General features: G+C 43.8%; 1 protein-coding gene across 8 annotated transcripts in view; it reads left to right on the plus strand.

Annotated features, from left to right (window-relative positions):
* FNBP1 (formin binding protein 1) overlaps positions 1 to 20,733 on the plus strand; it is a 220,895-nt gene that overhangs the window by 70,586 nt on the left and 129,576 nt on the right. For 7 of the 8 annotated variants that reach the window (XM_018564751.1, XM_018564749.1, XM_018564750.1 and 4 more), the window contains exons 3-4: positions 6,756 to 6,812; positions 9,667 to 9,813. In XM_018564751.1, coding sequence (XP_018420253.1) covers positions 6,756 to 6,812; positions 9,667 to 9,813 — 204 coding nt within the window. Of the gene's footprint in view, positions 1 to 6,755; positions 6,813 to 9,666; positions 9,830 to 20,733 lie in introns of all 8 variants that reach the window. The other variant, XM_018564754.1, reaches the window with a different exon arrangement.

Raw genomic sequence — 20,733 nt, forward strand, 5'->3', positions numbered from 1 at the left:
TAAGCTTTTGTAAATTTGAGGTAGTAGAGTCCATTTTCCTGTTTCTGCACCAATGTAAATCCATAGTCAATCAGGGCAGCCAGCAATGTTTATCTGTTGCCAATCTTGATGAAACAACACCCCCGAATTGTACACATACTCCCATCAATAAATGGCAGGTCCATACTGGGTCAATGACATCACCTGGTATCCCGGCTCTGCATTTACATTAAAGCAGCACTATTCTATCCAAATCTAAAAGTTTAAGTTCAGGTCCACTTTCAATATACAATATATAAGGAATAAAATGCTATATATAATAATATATACACTATATTGCCAAAAGTATTTGGACACCTGCCTTTACACGCACATGCACTTTAATGGCATCCCAGCCACCCCAAATTCGCTCATCCATGTCTTTATGGACCTTGCTTTGTGCACTGGTGCGCAGTCATGTTGGAACAGGAAGGGACCATCCCCAAACTGTTCCCACAAAATTGGGAGCATGATATTGTCCAAAATGTCTTGGTGTGCTGATGTCTTAAGAGTTCCCTTCACTGGAACTAAGGGGCCAAGCCTAACCCCTGAAAAACAACCCCACACCATAACCCCCCTTCCACCAAACTTTACACTTGGCACAATGCAGTCAGGCAACTACTGTTCTCCTGGCAACCGCCAAACCCAGACACGTCCATCGGATTGCCAGACAGAGAAGCGTGATTTATCACTCCAGAGAACACGTCTCCACTTCTCTAGAGTCCAGTGGCGGCGTGCTTTACACCACTGCGTCCAACGCTTTGTATTGCACTTGGTGATGTAAGGCTTGGTTGCCGCTGCTTGGCCATTGAAACCCATTCCATGAAGCTCTCTACGCACTGTTGTTGTGCCAATCTGAAGGCCACACAAAGTTTGGAGGTCTGTAGCTATTGACTCTGCAGACAGTTGGCAACTTCTGCGCACTGTGCGCTTCAACATGTGCTGACCCCGCTCTGTCATTTTCCGTGGCCTTCCACTTCTTGGCTAAGTTGCTGTTGTTCCCAGTTGCTTCCACTTTGTTATAATACCACTAACAGGTGACCGTGCAATATTTAGTAGCAAGGAAATTTCACGGATGGACTTATTGCACAAGTGGCAACCTATCACGGTACCACGCTTGAATTCACTGAGCTCCTGAGAGCGACCCATTCTTTCACAAATGTTTGTAGAAACAGTCTGCATGCCGAGGTGCTTGCTTTTATACACCTGTGGCCATGGAGGTGATTGGAACACCTGAATCCAATGATTTGTAGGTGTGTCCAAATACTTTTGGCAATATAGTGTATACATAATTTTTCCTGCATGTGATACAACGGCACTTTTTCAGAATAATTGGATGTAGCATTTTTCTTGTCTTTTAAGGCAGCCTTTCTCAACCAGGATGCCATTGGACTCTGGTGGTGCCTTCTGGCTTTCACAAAGGTGCCTCAAATTTTTCAAACAGTGTCATGCCGCTGATGTAAAGAGGAGCTCTAAGTGTGAGAGGGGATGATTCTGATGTTAGAGGAGGGGGCTCCTGATGTAAAGGGGGACTTTGTTGTGAACCACACCAGACCCCAATCGTTGACCTTTTTTTCCATTTTAGACTGGGGTGCCTCCAGATCGTGCATACTTTTAAAGGGTGCTGTGACTGAAGAAAGGTTGGGATCTGCTCTCATCTCTTAATGTAGTGTATGTATTTTTCTTACACTTAAGTGTGAAACCCCCATGTGTCTGCTGAGGCCTCAGTCTACTTTTCACAGCTGCCCGTAAGAGAATGCATATCATCTACATAAAGTATATGTAGGGGGTCAGTTCTCCTAATGTAAAACATATGAAACATACGGAAATGATTACTGTGCTGAGGGCACACATTCTCTGCATGTTTAAGCTTGTAATTTGCCTTCAATTACATCATATAGCGCTCTTGTTAAGTTTACATCATAATATAGAGGAAAGGAAGCACTGGTCCAGCATTTTAATACACACTTGTCACGCAACAAAAATTTAACTTTTATACTTACTTTTGTACCATACAATTCCTCATTCTCATTTTGTCTGTAGTAGATGGATATGATGACAATCCTATAAAAGTGTATTTTTATTTTTTTTAATGTTCAGGCCTACTTCTTGCCTAGACTGCAGTTATTGTAACTCCAAAGCAAACGCTTTCACTGCAAACTTAGCACTGCTCACTGTTGAGCCATATAGAAGTAATTACTGCCATGAGTGCAGGTGTTGGAAATTTTGGTTAGCAAACACGGCAGATATACCAGCCATGACTTTCGGTACTGGTTCTTCCTATGTTACAAAGGCAACAAACTCCCTAACCTGTGGCCTAAGCCACAGCCATGTCGCTAAACCCTACTCGCCATCCACCAATGAGAATACTTTAGTGGTCAGTAAGGGCTTATGTTGGAAATAGGCAGTAAACGTCTGAAGTCTGGGTTTGGGACTGAAGTGGATGACACAACTTGCCACATGGGGCATAAACGAAAGATTTGCATGTCTTCACCCACTATCTTTTTTTGGTTTTGTGGTCAAAGAAATTACATGTAAATATACCAGTATGAAACTGGTCAGCCCTAAAACAGGAACAACTGTGCTAGAATGCGGGCACCTTGTTCATGCATACCAACATTCTTAGATAAGAAAGAGGGCACCTTCCAAACCATTGTATATAGACAATGGACACACTGCTGCCACTTCCCCCGTTATGCGTTATTAGTGTAATGAGCGGTGTGCCTCAGGGTTCTGTGCTGGGTCCCATATTGTTCAACTTACATTAAGAATTTATATGAGAAAAATTATTGGGTAAACCCAGAATTGTTGTTTTCCACCATTACTTTTCCTTTAGATTGGCCTTTGGCAAACAAGATAATTAAGAGATAGGATGCAGGTTTTAGTGCAGATTAACCGTTTTGGTAGTTAGATGGAACCTTTTCATAGATATCTGTACATTGGACCAAAATGAAGGACAACTGGAGAAGAAAGAAGCAGAGGGATTTGGTTCCAAATGAGTCGTAGTTGTGAGTTATGCGTGTTGTACCTGTGACGGTCTTCAGATTGGTCTTGCTTCCCTGTGGAACCCTTAGACCAGTGTTTCTCAACCTTTTTTTTTTTTTAGGCATGGCACGCTTTACAAGTAAACAAAATCTTGAGGTGCCCCAGTCTAAAATGTAAATACCGTAAATGTAAAAAAAGACATGGGGTCCCTCCAAAATCCTTACAAGACCACTATCCCAGACATGGATCTAGAATGGATATTAAGGGGGGACCCCATGCAAGTACACAATCAGAGTGCCACCTTTTACATCAGGAGCCCCCTCATTTCCCATCAGTGCCCCTTTTCACATCCCTGTTTCTAAGAGACCCTCTTAATATCAAAAGTCCCCCTTCACCAGGGGGGCATGAAGCTGTGTGAAAAATTTGAGGCAAACCTTAGGAAGCCAGAAGGCACTCTTGCATGCCACACCACCCTTGTTGAGAAAGGCTGCCTTAGACCCTAGAGCTAGGCTGTATTCCTAGCACCTTGACTTTCAGTCAGTGGGACAGATAAACTAAGATTGGCGGTTGTTGAGGAATTCAAAATTGTGGCACATGACATCTTATTTTGGCGTATTGTATGTCAATGAAACTATCATGTCACGACGCATCTGGTTTATTTTGGTAGAAAGTATAACTGTCTTGCACCATCATTCCCTTGGTGCACTAATGCAAATCTCTATTGTGCCAAATATCAACAAACTCAATTTCTAAACTATTATTTATTTGGTGCAGATTGTGAGACTTTTTGTGCGAAGCAACAAAGTCCAAATCCCATTCGCACTGCCACGGTCTCAAAACCACAAGGTATATGTGGTGCCCAGGTGACCACACGGATGGCGCCATGCAAAACACTAATAGTACATAAAAGTAATTCACCGGCACACACTTGAAGGGTTTTTAAAGTATTGATATGTTTATTCAATACCCAATGTCACATACTGTCATACAGTGCTAACGTTTCGGGTCCGCACAGGGATCCTTCATCAGAGCCTGCTTTTATTTTTGTGCGAAGTGTCGCTCTTGGAATATTTTTTCAAATGGTGCGGTAGTCAAATCTTCCATTTCCAGCACTTCAAATGGAACTATTATTTGATGCATTCAAATCAGATTTCTGTGCGCCACATATTTGGTGTATCGACAATAGTTTATCCAGTCCATTATAATTGAACTTTCAAAGGCCCCAGCTTAAGGGGGGCAACAAGAAAGGGTGGAGCTTAATCTAATTTTGGGCACATACACACACACTGCATTCGGACCCCCTTCACTCTTTTTGATGTTGTTATGTTGCAGCCTGATACGACGTTGTTTAAATCCTTTTACCGTATATACTCGAGTATAAGCCGACCCGAATATAAGCCAAGGTACCTAATTTTACCACAAAGAACTGGGAAAAAATATTGACTCGAGTATAAGCCGAGGGGGGCATTTTTCAGCACAAAAAATGGGCTGAAAAACTCGGCTTATACTCGAGTATATACGGTATTTTTGTTTTCATTAATCTACACTCAGTACCCCAAAATGACAAAGTGAGAACTGAATTTATTAGAAATAGAAACTGAAATATCACATTGACATAAGTATTCAGACCCTTTGTAACAACACTTGATATTTTAGCTCAGCTGCCTCTCATTTGTCTTGATTGGAGTGTTTTTCTACACCTTGATTGGAGTCCACCTGGGGTAAATTAAATTGATTAAACATGAGTTGGAAAGGCTCACACCTCTCTATAGAAGGCCTCACAGCTGACAATGCATACTGTATCGGAGCCATGAGGTCAAAGGAACTGCCTGCAGAGCTCAGAGACAGAATTATTGCAAAGCACAGATATGGGGAAGTCTACAAAAAAAGTCTGCTGCACTCAAGGTTCCCAAGAGCACGGTGGCCTCCATAATTCTCAAATGGAAGAAGTTTGGCACTACCTGGGCTCTTCCAAGAGCTGGTCGCCTGGCCAAACCGAGCAATCGGGGGAGAAGGGCCTTAATAACAGAGGTGACCAAGAACCCGATGGTCACTCTGACTGAGCTCCAGAGATCCTGTGTGGAGATGGGACAAAGTTCGAGAAAGGATGACCATCATTGCAGCCCTCCACCGATCTGGCCTTTATGGCAGAGTAGCTAGAAACACATGAAAGCAAGCTTGGAGTTTGCAAAAAAAAGCACCTGAAGTACTCTTGGACTGTGAGGAACAAGATTCTCTGGTTTGATGAAACCAAGATTGAACTGTCTGGCCTCAATTCTAAATGGTATGTCTGTAGGAAACCAGGCACCGCTCATCACCTGCCCAATACCATTCCAACAGTACAGCATGGTGTTGGCAGCATCATGCTGTGGGGGTGCTTTTTAGCAGCAGGGACTGGGAAGACTGGTCAGGGTTGAGGGAAGGCTGAATAGAGCAAAGTACATAGATATCCTCAATGAAAACCTGTTCCACAGCGCTTAGGACTTCAGACTGGGCCGAAGGTTCACCTTCCAACATGACAACAATCCTAAGCACACAGCCATGACAACACATGAGAGGCTTAGGGACAACTCTGTGAATGTCCTAGAGTGGCCCAGCCTGAGCCCTGACTTGAACCCTATTGAATATCTCTGGAGAGACCTGAAAATGGCTGTCCACCGACGGTCCCCTTCCTACCTGACTGAGCTTGAGAGGATTTGCAAAGTAGAATGGCAGAAAATCTCCCAATCCAGGTGTGCAAAGCTTGTTGCATCATACCCAAAAAGACTAGAAGCTGTAATTGCTGCCAAAGGTGCTTCAACAAAGTACCGAGTAAAGGATCTGAATACTTAAGTACATGTGATATTTCAATTTTTTCTTTAATAAATTCACAGACATTTCTAAAATTCTGTTTTCACTTTGTCATAATAGGATACGAAATGTAGATTAAAGGAGAACTATGAGGCGAGTGAATATCACTCAGCCTCATAGTTCTAGCCGACCTGTGACAATGAAACTGTCACAGGTCGGCTCAATAAATCAGGGAGTGAGCGAACACACACCGTCGCTCGCTCTCTTCTCGATCTATCTCTGCAGAGAGCCGTGACTGTCACTCACTGCTCCCTGCAGGGATTCCCCCACTCCCCTGTCTGATCCTCCAGCGCTGACTGGCAGGAACGGACGGGGGAGGGGGCGGGTACAGCTGGCTCTGCCTCTAGAAAGGCAGAGCCAGCTGTCAATCACGCAGCTGGGTGGATCTCGACGGTGATGTCGTGATCCGTCCAGGCTGCGGCGTCTCAATATACCGCAAGCTGTAGCTCGCAATATACTGAGCTTTGGGTGACGGGAGGACGCTAGTTTGTGTCCTCCCGTTACCCTTAGGAGGATTATGGGGAAAAGCCCTAACCCCATTCTCCCCAGTTCTCCTTTTAATGAGAAAAAAAAAGAATTTAAACAGCTGTAATATCGGGCTGCAACATGACAAAGTTGAAAAAAATGAAGGGGGTCTGAATACTTTCTAAATGCACTGAATATTTACACACACTAATGTACAGTAACCTATGGCAACCAGGAGTTTACTTTTGGCCGTCCAATCAGAATTATAACCTGATCCATGTCATTGTCAGGCTTCTCTAGGCTGTCGGTTGCTGTGTTGTAATGTTTGTTTTGTCTTTTTAGAACTAAGTGAAAACCTCTAAATGTTGAAATCATTCTTTCTGTTTACAGAGGAAAGTTCGTAAGTAACAATAGTTGTCTTTGTGTTTTTGTTGTAGGAATCTTTCAAAAAAGTACCAGACAAAGAAGAACTCCAAAGAAGAGGAAGAGTCAAAGTGAGTGTCACGTTTTTTTGGATGGGTGGTGAGCTGGTATGGGGTGACACGTGATTGTTCTCTGTGCAGGGTGCAGTCAGGGAAGCACATAGAAATTCAAAGGATGCTGATGTGTGACTTGTCTGGTTGTCTACAAGGAAACTTCCTCTGAATATGCAATATTTGATCTAGATGTATTCTGTATCGCACACTACAGCATTGTATAGTATCCCAAAACAGCCAATCAGCAGAATAAACAGACCCAGCTGGCTTCTGATTGGTTGCTGTGGAATGTAACCATTGTTATTTGCACCTTATGCCAAGTACACATTTATTATAGATTTTTACAGGAGGCCATGTTGTTGTTTTCAAGTTATGTAATATGTCTAGCAGTAGTTTTACAAACTGGAAAATCAAAATCTACCACAAGACCATACAAAGATGAGAACCCGGTGTGAGCCTTGTCACGTGGCGTTATTTCCAGTGTTATTTTTGTAGCTTCCTCTCCCTTTTTTCACTTCTCATAGCAAAAGTTTACGGTCTTAATGCAATCCTTTAATTTTACTCTCATAACGGTCCCTATCGTCTTATACTCGCATGCCTACGCTCCTGCCCGATCCAATCTATGCAGCCCACGGGAGCCACACAGTCGCTGCTGCTAACTCTTGATTGGTACCTCACTTCTCTTGTGCATGTGTGGGAAAATCCCATTCATTCCTATAAAGAGGCCACCTGTTTTTGGGATACATAATAGACAGCCTCTTTATATGAATGAAAGGGATATAAGAAATATTGGACCATCCAGGAGAGTTTACAGCAGTGGCTATGTGTCAATCAATGGGGATCTGGCAGGAGTGTGGATAGGTGAGTAAGGTCTCATGCACATGGCTGGAGTAAGATCTTATACACACAGGTGGATTTTTGCGGCAGGAATCCCAGGTGTGTCCATACAGATGCTGCTGCTGTACCCATTCAGGTTAAAGTGACATTAAACCCTCAGATTTTTTTACATAAAACAATACTGTAATGTGTGCCTTACTGTAATCCATGGTAGTTTCCCTTCTCTTTGCTGCTCTTCCTTTTAAATCCTCATGTCTTCTCATGCTTGGGGAGAACTTCCCTTTTCAGCTCAGGGCCTCTTCCTGTAGTGCTGGCTCAGGTTACAAGCCTATAGAAACGTATACACAGACACCGGGTATCCATTTCTGAGACAAGGCAGTCTGCTGCAAAACAGAAGTTCTGCACAGCATGAGAACAGATACAGATTTAAAAGGAAGAGCAGCAAAGAGAAGGGAAACAACCATGGATTACAGTAAGGCACACATTACAGTATTGGTTTATGTTAAAAAATCTGAGGGTTTAATGTCACTTTAATGACAGGGTGACAGTGGCCGCATCTGTCCGTGACTATCCGCATGTAATCATACATGGTATGATCACATGTGTAACAGGAGAAATGTTTGTCCCAGGGTGCAAAGAGCTTGTGTCCCGAGAAAAGCATTGTTCTCCTCCCTTAGAGGTGCCAATGTTCCCCGTTGACAGTGCATTATTTCTGGGATAGAGTGCCGGTCTGTGTCTTGGCTGTGAGATGCAGGGCAGCCGCTTCAGTTCTCTCCCCAACTTGAACTTATGCTGAAGATGAAGAGGACTTCCATAGTCACGTGACCACTAATATTCACAGCTAGCTAAGATAAATGAAAAGCATATTTTGGGGATAGGATATGCTTTATGCTTTAAAGAAGATCTCTGCTAAGCACTGTTTAGATGTAAACTGGAGACAAACCTAAACCCAATGCAAATTTAGAATAGTAATATCAGTTTTTGTAAAATAATAATCTCACTTTGCTTCCTTTATCAGTAAGGCTGAGTTCACACCTGGGCGTTTTTCAGTGCTGATCGAAGCGCTAAAAAACGCTCAAAAAGTGAAATCCTATTAATCCCTATGGGCATGGTTCCCACCTGGGCGTATTTCAGCGCGATTTGTTGCGCTGAAAAAAGCCCTAGCGCAAAAAAGTACTTATTTTTTGCACGTAGGGGCAGATTTCAGCGCGTATATTAAACAAAAAACACTGCGCTATCTCTAATATTATAAAACTCTAAGTGCATATACAATTGTCCACTCCAACTTTTTCAGCGCGTATCCATTGGTATTCCCGAGTGTGGCTCGGGGTTAATTTTCTGTACCAAAGCGGTAACCCCGAGCCACACTCGGGAATACAGCGTAGGTCTAACCTTGCTGTGTCCTCCGCCCGCTGCCGGCATCCATCTTCCGGGTTCCGTTCCTTGCCAGCGTCTGCGTCGCAGGGGGGCGGAACCGTCGGGAAGTTTAAAAAAAAAAAAAAAACGAAAAACAGAGAAAAAAAGGAAGGAAAAAAAATCATACCGCAAGGGAGGTTAAAAAACGAGCATCGAACGCGCGTTTCATTGGAGAGAAAAATGTGCTTCAAATGCAAGGGAAAAAACGCGCATACAATGCGGCTATTCGGAGCGCCCAGGTGTGAACCCAGCCTAAGGGACGTGATACTATTAAAAACAATTTGGACCTGTGTATGCCATACCTGGGCAGTTTTGAATCCGGAACGAAAAACAAACTGCTTCCGTTAACCACTAGGATATTTTGCTCCATTATGTGTCAATGATGAAGATGGATAGGTGGGGACAGGCGCCTTATAACATGGTGGGCACAGACAACCAGATATTCTAGATGTTTGGTTCTGCTGACTTATTCATATATTAGCAGCCATCTCTGTTCCAGTAACTGAGACGACTTGATCAATGGATCAAATTTATAAATCTAAGTAGTTCTGCCCTCATAATGTACGATTAGAATTTATATTTGGATCACATTGTTGCGTATTGGTTGTTCACATTGCAGGTACACGTCATGCAAAGCCTTCCAGAACACACTGAACGAAATGAGTGACTACGCCGGGCAGCATGAGCTCATCTCGGAGAACATGTCGTCACAGATTATGACAGAGCTTACGCGCTTCGTGCAGGAGCAGAAACAGGAGAGGAAATCGAAACAGCTAAATCATGTAGGATCCTCACAAGCCCATTTAATGAACCTGTAGTTTTTCCATTCAGCCCAGGAGGTGTGCTGAGCATCTCAGCTGCTTCTGGACAGTTGTTGTGTTTGGGTGACTAGAAGAAGCAAACATGAGCCCATCAAAAGTACAGTTGAGTGGAGATAAAAAATTCTACCTTGCTATTTTTCATTTTGGTATAGCTGTAGTACCACAGACCACCCCCTTTAACCCCTTCATGACTGAGCTCGTTTTTCGTTTCTGTTCGTAAATGACTGACACACTTTTGACATTTTTGCTGTGTGATTCTTCCACGTCAGTAATATACTTTCTTACAAAGTGCACCCACACATATTATATATTGTTTTTTAGAGGACAGATAGGGCTATATATTTATATCACATATGTGTGTCTAACGCCTCACTTAGGACAAATAAAATATAAAAAAAGAGGAAAAAATATTAAAAAAACACTTTTTTCCCAGTTTTGATTCGTAGTATTTTTTTTTTTACAAAACCAGCACAGCTAAAAAAAAAATGCAATAAATACATTCATTTATTTGTCCTTTATTTTTTTTACACTTTTCACTTTTTTTTTTTTACACTTTTCACTATTTTTTAAACTTAAAAATGTTATTTTATTTATTTAATTTTATCAAGCAGTCATTGTGAATTAATCTCACTATTACTGCTTGATAAATTAATACATTTTTGGTTATTATCAGGCTGCTTCAAACTTCAGAACAGCCGATAATAAGTTAGTGACACTGATCCTGCAGCAGTTCAGGATTCAGCCTGTCACTAAAGGTTTTCTGATTGTTGCAACAACGATCAGCAAACTGAAACATTCTTCTTTCACCAATAGATACATTATGTATCTATTCCTGAAAGTGAAAGAAAAAAAAAAGCCAGTATAGCTTGAGAGAGATATCTCTCGATCTATACAAGCTGTCAGAATGCCGGCTCTGCTGTGACTCTCAGACACCCGATCTTCAGGTATCGGGTGTCTGAAAAAGGTTAACCCTTTCATTAATGGATGCCTCTAAACTTAAGGCATCCATTAATGAATAATAACCGCTGATTCTCAGTGGTTACCAGCCTTCTAGTGCAGCAAATAACTCGTCACGTACAGTGTACGTGACGAGTCATTTGGTCCCTTTGTGGCGGGACGTACAGTGTACGTCTCCCGTCACGAAGGGGTTAATGGATACACAACTGGATTAAAGGATGTCTTTTTTAATATGCTTTCTGACTTTCCCACAGTTGCAGTGTTTCCTAGAAAACATAAGCTCTTTACAGATGTAGTTTTCCTGTTGCCTGGAGTTGCCTTTTTTGTAATAATGATGAACTTGTTGCATTGTTATAACTGAGAAAACAGAGTGTTGGTCCAGTAGTGTGTGTACCTAAACCAGCTCCACATTTATCTCTTTGCATAATGTTTCGATTTCAAAGTATTTTAGTGGTTTTAAAATTTAATACATTATTATTATTATTACATAGTATTTACTATGTAATACATAAATAGAAATAATAGAGGATAAATGATCACACTTGTTATACAACCAAGGAACAGAAGCAGGCTACTGTACGTAACACATTAAGGATTTCCTCACATGGGTATCGTGAAGTGTACAAATAAAGCAGGTACATTCTATCAGGAGAAGGCATTATTCCAATGTCGACCACAGAATCATAAGGAGAGCACAAGTGGACAACAGTCTCCTATGATCCGGTGTCAAAGATCATTAATACGAGGGGAGTAAGGTGAGAGAAAGGGAAGGAAAAGCAGCAGGGTCACAGTAAAGAGGGGGTAGAGGGGAAAGGGTAGCACCAAGGTCTCTTAAGGTGATGTGTAGCCTACATGTCCAGAGGACTAAACGTATGTTAAGCTCTCAAGGGGAAGGTCAGGGTGCGCATAGGAGATCCATGGGTTCCAAACTTTCTGGAATTTCTTCTGTGAGTCCAAGAGGATACTAGAGAGCTTCTTTGCATGATGTTTAATGCTGGATAGTGGGCCATTATGGGAAATCCCAGTGATTCTGTGCCAGAAGTACATTGCATTGCTTTCAGGTCCCATCTGTACTGTGAATGTGATGGTGGTGTGTTTATTGAATGATGGTTGAAATGTTTCTGTTAGGCTTTTATTTAATTGAACTTGCTGGGAAAGGTTTTCTTGTCCCTGTAACGCCAGTGCAAGAAATAAGGGGTGCAGTTTTCACTGGAACAGGAAGTACAGAGAGTAATAAAGACTATAAGGGGGAATTATCAAAACTGGAGCAGATGTGCAGGGCAACCAATTGGCTTCTCTCTTCCATTTTTTAATCTTAACTGAACAAACTAAAGATTGGTTGCCATGGGCAAACTGCTCCAGATTTTTGTCTGCTCCAGTTTTGATAAATCCCCCCTTTTATGTTTTAAATCTTCCTCACGCTTTTCTCGTGTCAGACTGCCTCTGCCATTCTAGATATTTCATCCTGTCATTGTGTGCTGTACCCCATTGCTTCAGTAACTGTTACTGTGTGCATACTTTGAAGCTGTGCAAAGCTACATGTGATCATGTGGTTTTTCAGACCTGCGTCTTTCACCCTTTTTACATTCGTGGCACTTTTTTAAATTATGCAAAATCTCAAGGCACCCCAGTGCAAAATGTAAATGTAAGAAATGACCTGTGGTCCCCCCTTATCCTACACAGGGGTCTGATATTGATTTCACGGGGGGACCCTGGGCAAAAAAAATCAGAGAAAAGATGTTTTGTTTTCCCGTTTACATCAGAATCCTCCCTTTAGTGAAAATTTGAAGGCACCCCTGACAAAGCCAAAAGGCACCCCAGGTTGCCACAGCACCTTGGTTGAGAACGGCTTTTCAGATCACATATGATACAAATTTCGGTGACGAGATCTAGATAGAATCCCAGGTGACAGCAAGGACATTTGTGGATCAAATCACAGTCAGTTTAGAGAAGTGCCATTCAATAAATTTGTAACATTTTTATACGCATTCAGTATTAAAAGTGAACCTAAAATTGGAATATAATTGTAGTACTCTCCACCCTCTAATAAAATATACATTTCTTGTCTGCATTGTGAAAATCTGTGCTGTACAAGGAGACATTTTCATAGATGAAGGGAAATACATAATATCTAATGAAGCGTGTCTGTGTGAGAGCTGAGCCTGCAGGGCTACGTTCCGTAATTCTAGGTCACAATTCCCAGGCGGCCTTCAATCCGCGTGTGCCAGGGTAATATGGTTAGAGAGTGATTGAATAATGCACTATAATACACAGGGATACTTCTCAGCGCAGCTCAGCCAGCTGCCAAGGAGTCTGGGTCTCTTAAAAGTGTCCGTTAAATAACTCGTTCCCTGTGTATCATCATTTCCCACAGCTACCGACTCCCACCGGTTAACTATTTGAAGCAAAAATTCTCTACAGCAAAGGGCGTACGGGTAAACGTACGCAGGTACATTTAAAGGAGACCTGTCAAGGTTTAGATCACATTGCTGCATAAGATTGGGCGCACATGAGCGTGTTGAGCTCCTACTGTTGCCTTAGATTGGGCGCACGTGTGTGTTGAGCTACTACTGCTTCCTAAGATTAGACACACATGGGTGTGTTGAGCTACTACTGCATCCTAGGATTAGGCAAACATGGGCATGTTGAGCTACTACTGCTGCCTAAAGGTGCCCATACACTGCACGATTCTCGTATGAGAATCGCGGGAAATCCCGCGATTGTACGGGAATCGTGCAGTGTATGGAAGGCGTGCAACCGTTTCTACTGTACGGTCGCACGTCTTCCGTCGAACCAGCATGCTAGAAAACCCGCCGGGAATTGTACGATTCTCGGCGAGTTAGTGGCCTGATGGTTCGACAACTGCCGAACAGGCCGGTGTGCGCACGCGCACACTGCCCGTTTGCAGTCATCGTAAGCCCGCCCCTCATTACAGTCATCGGAAGTCCGCCCCTCAGGGGTGCGTGCTTGCGATGATCACAAGTACGATCTGCCTGTCCAAGATGGGCAGATCGTACGTTTTTTTAAGTACTTTAACACCTTCGCAAGACAAAAGTCTTGCGAGGGTTGTAAAGTGTATGGGCACCTTAAGATTGGGCGCTTATAGGGGTATTGAGCTACTATGGCTGTATAAGATAGGGAACACATGGGTGTGTTGTGCTCCTGCTGCTGCCTAAGAAGCTGCATAAGCTCCTACTGTGCACATATGCTGCTAAGCCAGTTAATTCCTATGACTGGAGCCTTACTGCTCTGGAATGCTGGAGGCCACCATTAAAACGGACCATCCTTGGAAATTAATGGAGTGAGCAGTACTCATGCAGAGTAGGAGCTGAAGGCGGTCCAGAATGGGGCAGGGTTGCACAGTCAAGAACATAGGAGTTAAAGTGACATTAAACCCTCAGATTTTTTAACATAAACCAATACTGTAATGTGTGCCTTACTGTAATCCATGGTAGTTTCCCTTCTCTTTGCTGCTCTTCCTTTTAAATCTGTATCTCTTCTCATGCTGGGGAGAACTTCAGGAATCTGAGGCTTGATAAAGAGGCAACCCCTCGAAACGCGTAGATTCCTGAGGCTTGATGTGGGGGAGCCCCTGCAGTGGGGCTCCCCCACATTACAAGGGTTAACTGACCATTGTGGTCCAGGGGTATTGTGAACAGGACTTTTACTTACCTAATCCCCGCTCTCCTGGCCGTCGTCAGTGCTCTCCCCCCTCTGCTCCAACTCGTGGACTGTCCCTCTGTGAGCCATAAAATGTAGGGCTATTCGCCCTGCTTTAGAAATGATGACGTCAGTAGGCCGCTGGAGCGGAGGGGGTAAGAGGCTGTGGGTGCCGGTCTTGGATCCTGTAGGAGCGGGGATCAGGTAAACAAAAGTACTTTACTCTGGTCCCCTAGACCCTTGGTTCTCAACTGGTGGGTCGTGACCCAAAAGTGGGTCGTGACCCTGTGTTTAGTGGGTCGCCACATGTCTTCCACCTTTCTAGGGGAGAAGCTCCTCAGCCTCCCCATAGTGCAGCACAGTCAGTTCTTGTGCCAAGCAGCAATTCATAATATGCCGGAGCGTCAGCTTCAGGTGGGATGGGGCTATGGCCATGAGGGAGCTCCATCCATATGTGCATTGCTTACAGCTCCCTCGTGTGTCCTGTGGAGGTGCCTGGATCGGAGTGACATCACATTCTGGCTCCCGTCACCTCTACAGGGCACACAAGGGAGCTGTACAAGCAATGCACATATGGATGGTGCTCCGTCACAGTAGCTCAAACTGGACCCCAGGCTGAGGATCCACTGTTCTTGTAAGGTAGGGAGACTGGGTGGACCGATCACGTGTTCTGGTGTGGGTGGTGTGTTGTGTTGCCATTCAATGGCCTGCCATTGCCACCTGCCACCCACAATTCGATTGCCCGCACCTGAATGCACAGTACCGCAATGCTGTGCATTCCATTGCAGTGCGACTTGGGTCATGACTTATTGACCAATGACCAATGTGGGTCCTGAAGTTACACAAGTTGAGAACCACTGCCCTAGACATTACCAATCTGTTGACCCTTGCAGTGCGGGGGCAGCACCACTTCAAGGGAAGTTTTTTTTTTTACGGAGATGGGCTTTAATTTCAATTCTGCTTTGTCGCTTAGCTGTGGTTGAATTTTGATGCTCGCTTTTAATTCTTCAAACAGTGTGTATGTGCTGGAAAACAGATCATAATACAGATCTGTTTTAATCAATGGTTTTGTATGGCGTTTATCACTGAACGATCATATTTTGATTCAGTATATTCAGCCGATTCCGAGTGTGAAATATTAACGAATGCGTTGTTCAATAAATCATACTGGGGTTTTAGATTTTTAAGCAACAGATGCAGAAAAACAAGTAGTGCAAGCACAGAACATTTGCAGATATAACTAAGTGCTTGTCCACGGCGTGGGGACAAGAGCGTCAGGGGTTGTGGTGGAAAACGCTCAACACTGGTACAGAGCAAAGAAAGGAACAACAGATGTAACAATCGAGACTTGAGAGAGTTGTGTTGGGGTAGCTAAACAACCACACCAAAAATATAAAAATAAACTCCCATTGGTTCCAAACAGGGTGATGGGAAGCTACAGAACAAGTGATTGACAGGAAAGAGCCAAGAGGGAAGTCAACAGGAGGGATTAAGGGAGGGGGCAGGAGTAGAAACTGGCCAATGAACATACAGTGGCAGTAGAAAAGATGGAGTCAGAGGATAAGAAAGTCTCCGCAAAAGGTAGAGGGGAAAGAGTGGGCAATCCATGGTGTCCAGAGAGCATCGTATTTGTCCATTCTTTCCCCTGACGGCATTTGAGTTTTTGTTGTTTTTTTTAAACATAGTATGAGAGAGATTAGTAAAAAAATATTGGAGAGAAAGCATGGGGATCCTCCAGGAGTACTGGAGCACTTCATTTTTTAATGAAGAATCGCTTGTTTGTGATTGATCGTACTAATTGCTATGTATTGATTTACCTTTTAGGTTGAACACATTTAGTCTATATATAACACACAGGCCCCTGTAGTACATATTGTATGGTGTTTCTAAAGAAAATGTGCCATCACAGTTACAGCAACAGCTTTTATTTCTAAGATTTAAGCCTTGGAATAAAATCTGACTGTAGGCAGTGTGTTTGTTTGTCCCAACACTTGGTAGTTTTAGAGATATTGGCAGCTAAACGTATGTGCAGATCTTCACGCTTCGTGTAAAAATCAATCTTAGCCTCACTCCTTCCTACTCTTGAGCTGCGTATTGTTCCTGCAGTGTAATGAGCGGCCTAATTGACCAATAAAGGGATGTGAAAATGGGCAGGTCCAACTTAAAGTGGACCTTTACCACCTTTCACTAAACATCACATCAGAGTGCAATTCTGCATGCTGATATGAAATGATCTTGCATTCATTTCTTACAGTTACTGTTTTCCCACTTCCTGGTTGAGTGAAGGACTGGTGATGTAGCCCTGTCCTCCCAGATGCATCCTGGGAAGGCTACATCACCAGTGCCTTCCTGGGAAATGTGTTCTGTAAACTGCAAAATCTCTCGAGATCTCAGGGGGAAAGGCATTTTTTCCCCTTCAGATAATGTGCACTCTGAAACAGTGTTCTAGAAGTAAAGGGAGATGGATTAATCGACCCTTTGTGGAAATGGCCTCCATAAGACAACTGAGGAGGAAAAGAAAAAAAAGTATGCAAAGAAAAGAGAGCCGGCAATTATCTATAAGTATCTGTAGATTGTCATTACTAAACATTTCTAAAGGTGCCTTTCAGTGGTGTATTCTGGTTTGGGGCTGCCCTAGGCAAGACGAAACTAGGACCCCCCCCACACACACACACTAAATCTGCAGGATCCTAGGGGGGCTGTGCAGGATCTGTGGTGGGCTCTGCCATAGAGCCCACCACAGATCCTGCAAAGCCCCCGAGAGCCTGCAGAGCCCACCACAGATCATGCACACCTCTTCTGACACCCGTACAGGATGTGTGGTGGCCTCTGCCCAACATAGACCTCACCACAGATCCTGTACAGCCCACCTGAGAGGCCGACCTCCTCCACCGCTGGACTGGTGCTGCAGGACCTGGCCTCCTCTGCAGCCCAACGGCTCTTCGGTGACCCGGTGTTGAGCATGCACCGGCTTCCTACAGTGCCCTGGCCCCGCCCCTTCCTGATCCGATGTCGTCCCAGCCTTGCCCCCTCCTGCTGCTCCATCTCTTCTGCCTGTTCCACCGCCGCTTCCTCTGCCGCCTCCATCCTTTGACTCCTCCGCCACTGCCGCCTCCACTGCCCGGCTGCCTAACTGTTTTGGGGGCTGCATTTTTGCCACCCCCCCTGAAATCTGCGCCAGAGGCAAACGCCTTGTTTGCCTCGCAGCAGATACACCCCTGGTGCCTTTGTTGTTATTTTGAAGATAAGGGTGAAGTTCTCTTTAATAGTTAATAGTTGAGATTTACACATAACCAGCTGCTTATATCTCTGAATCTACTGACTGTCTTGACATGCCATTTTCACTGAAGGTAACATCAGCTGAGGCATTCGTGATAAAATGTTCCATGTTTAGGGAAAGTACATGTTCATCATTTAGACCCATTCTAGATCTGCTTCATCACACCAAAGCAAGAGGCTCCTGTGTGCTTTACCCGTCAGACCTGTAAAATACACTTTGTATTCTAAGAACATAATCAGCTCTGTGCTGCCAGCCTACAGCATGAATGTGTGAGAAAGTCTGCAGTGTCACTGGAGGAAGGTTTGTGAGGACAAAGCTGTTTATGTCAGTTCAGCTGGACATAATGTGGCTTCAGACAAAGCAGTGAGTGGACCAGTGAAAGGCGTCCCAGCCTCTGATAGGCAGAGCATGTCACTGCTTGTTACTGTATTCCCATAGGAGAAGATGGCTGTCATCTTCAGGAACATGGTTTGTCTGTAATTCATTCTCTACCGCCGGAACCTATAGATGATCTACTTTTACTATTCCTGCACTTCCCCACCGCCTGCATTAAATAAAACATTGTATGGTCTCTGTAGCCGGATTCTGATTATCTGCTCAAATCCACATCACCTGTCCAGGTGTCAGACGCTCGCTGGTAATCCCTTCCTGACCTGGAGTACTTTGTGCTTTGTCCACAGTTATTCCAGCCATAACCCTGTAGGCTGGACTCAAGACTCTGTGTTTTTACTTAAAGGAGAATTATGAGGTGAGTGATTTTCACTCAGCCTCATAATCTGAGCCGACCTGTGACAATGAAACTGTCACAGGTCGGCTCAGTAGATCGGGAAGTGAGCGAACACATACCGGCGCTCGCTCACTTCTCGATCCTGTGCCGGCAGAGAGCCGTGACAGGGGAGGGACTGGATTTCCCCCTCCCCTGTCCGATCCTCCAGCGCTGACACGCAGCTGGGTGGATCCAGACATAATTGTCGGGATCTGTTCTGGCTGCGGCGTCTCAGTATACCGCGAGCTGTAGCTTGCGGTATACTGAGCTTTGGGTGATGGGAGGATGCTAGTTTGTGTCCTCCCGTTACCCTTAGGAGAACTACGGGGAAAAGCCCTAACCCCATAGTTCTCCTTTTAATGTGTTTTTCATTGCAATCAATGGAAAAGCATCCAAATGCAGCTCAACACATGCATCATGAGTTGCATTAGCGCATGTTATGATGCATGTTGACATACAATTGTAACCATGGCAGAAAGTGAGGGAAAAATCTCCCAATAAGGGTTCAAACAGCAATAGAAAACTAATAGATTTCTTAACCTTCCTCCACTCTATCCATTACTAAGAAAATGGTTTTGGATGGAGTTACACTTTAAAGAATAACAGTACAACCTAAGAAATTACAGAATATCCTGTAATAAGTGGCAAAGTAAAAGAAAATATACACAACAAATCTACAGAAGGGAAGTCATTATAGATATGGCCATACACTATATCAGTGTTGACGAAATGAGGTGACAACTGGATCAAAATGTCTCGCATAACACATTTTAAACGTTATAAACAGGATTATAAACAAAATGACATAATAAAAAGAGAATTAAGAACACTGAAATCAACCATTACCTTCTAACCCTATGATAGGAGATCCGGGTAACAACCTTGTAGCCCTTAACCTTTTCCCACTCGCAGCCTGACACTACCCAACCTTTTCTTTTCCCCCCTCTTCTTCCCCACCTCTTGCTGCCCCCATATGTAGTTTCCCGATACAAACCATAATTTGTACCACTTGAGCATGCACACAGTGCAGGTAAATGTGCACACTTTAAAGCTGAACTCCAGGCAGATACAGTCATGGCCAAAAATATTGGCACCCCCGCATTTCTGTCATATAATGCACCATTTTGGCCAGAAAATGGTTTCATTTACAAATGTTTAGGCGTTCTCATGTTTATTTCTTTTGTTTGTATTGGTATGACACAAAGTGGAGAGAAAAAAAAAGCCAAATCTGACACATTTCAAGCAAAACTCCAAAAATGGACTGGACAAAATTATTGGCACCCTCAATTAATATTTGGTAGTCCAGCCCTTGGAAAAAAAACACTGAATTAAATCGCTTCCTGTAACCATGAGTGAGGTTCTTACACCTCTCTACAGGAATTTTGGACCACTCTTTTTTTTCGCCAACTGCTTCAGGTTTTTCTCGGATTGGAAGGGTTCCTTTTCCCAACTGCTGCTTTGAGATCTCTCCACAGGTGTTCTATGCGAGGAAGAAATAAACATGAGACTGCCTAAACATTTGTAATGGCAATGATTTTCTGCGCGGAGTGGTACTTTATCTAACAAATGCAAGGGTGCCAATATTTTTGTCCATGACTGTATATCAGGAAATCAGTTTGATTTAAAGTCTAAATGCTTTTTTAGCAAAAGTGCAGACACCAACATGAGCTAACCTTGTCTAGATGCCTCCCACCTCAGTTGTTTACTTCCCTCAGGAATAGCAGCAGCAGCCTGCTCCGTGACACAGCTTTGTTTACATCACCCAGGCCAAAATCCTCTTCATCCCTGGCCCAGTGAACCATCATGGTCCTGTATAGGGCCGTTTACCGATCACCTTTAGCCTCCAGTGATCAGACTTCTTTCCAGTTACTGCTACAAAGGGCAATGTTGAGGTGAACAAGAGCCAGCTGGGGTGGCCTGGGGTCACTTTAAAAGGAAACTAGGACACTGTAGAGGCAAAGTTTTGAAAAAGTATCAAAACAAAATAAGAATGGATTCCTGCATTTATGCATCATCTTTTCTTTGCCTGGAGATCAGCTTTAAGCTTTTGAAAAGTCAGTATTTGCATTGGTTCCACCACCCGTCTGACAGTACAACCCGTCTGGGTTGTTGGTTGTTTTTTTCGGTGCCTAATGGAGTGGCTCTCCGCTTTCTCCCAATACCCTGAAGCCCTGGCAGTGCAGTTTTGGGGTGGGGTGGCAA

This window comes from Nanorana parkeri, unplaced genomic scaffold (genome assembly GCF_000935625.1).
Source record: "Nanorana parkeri isolate BGI_ZX_2015 unplaced genomic scaffold, ASM93562v1 scaffold778, whole genome shotgun sequence".
Lineage (NCBI taxonomy): Eukaryota > Metazoa > Chordata > Amphibia > Anura > Dicroglossidae > Nanorana > Nanorana parkeri.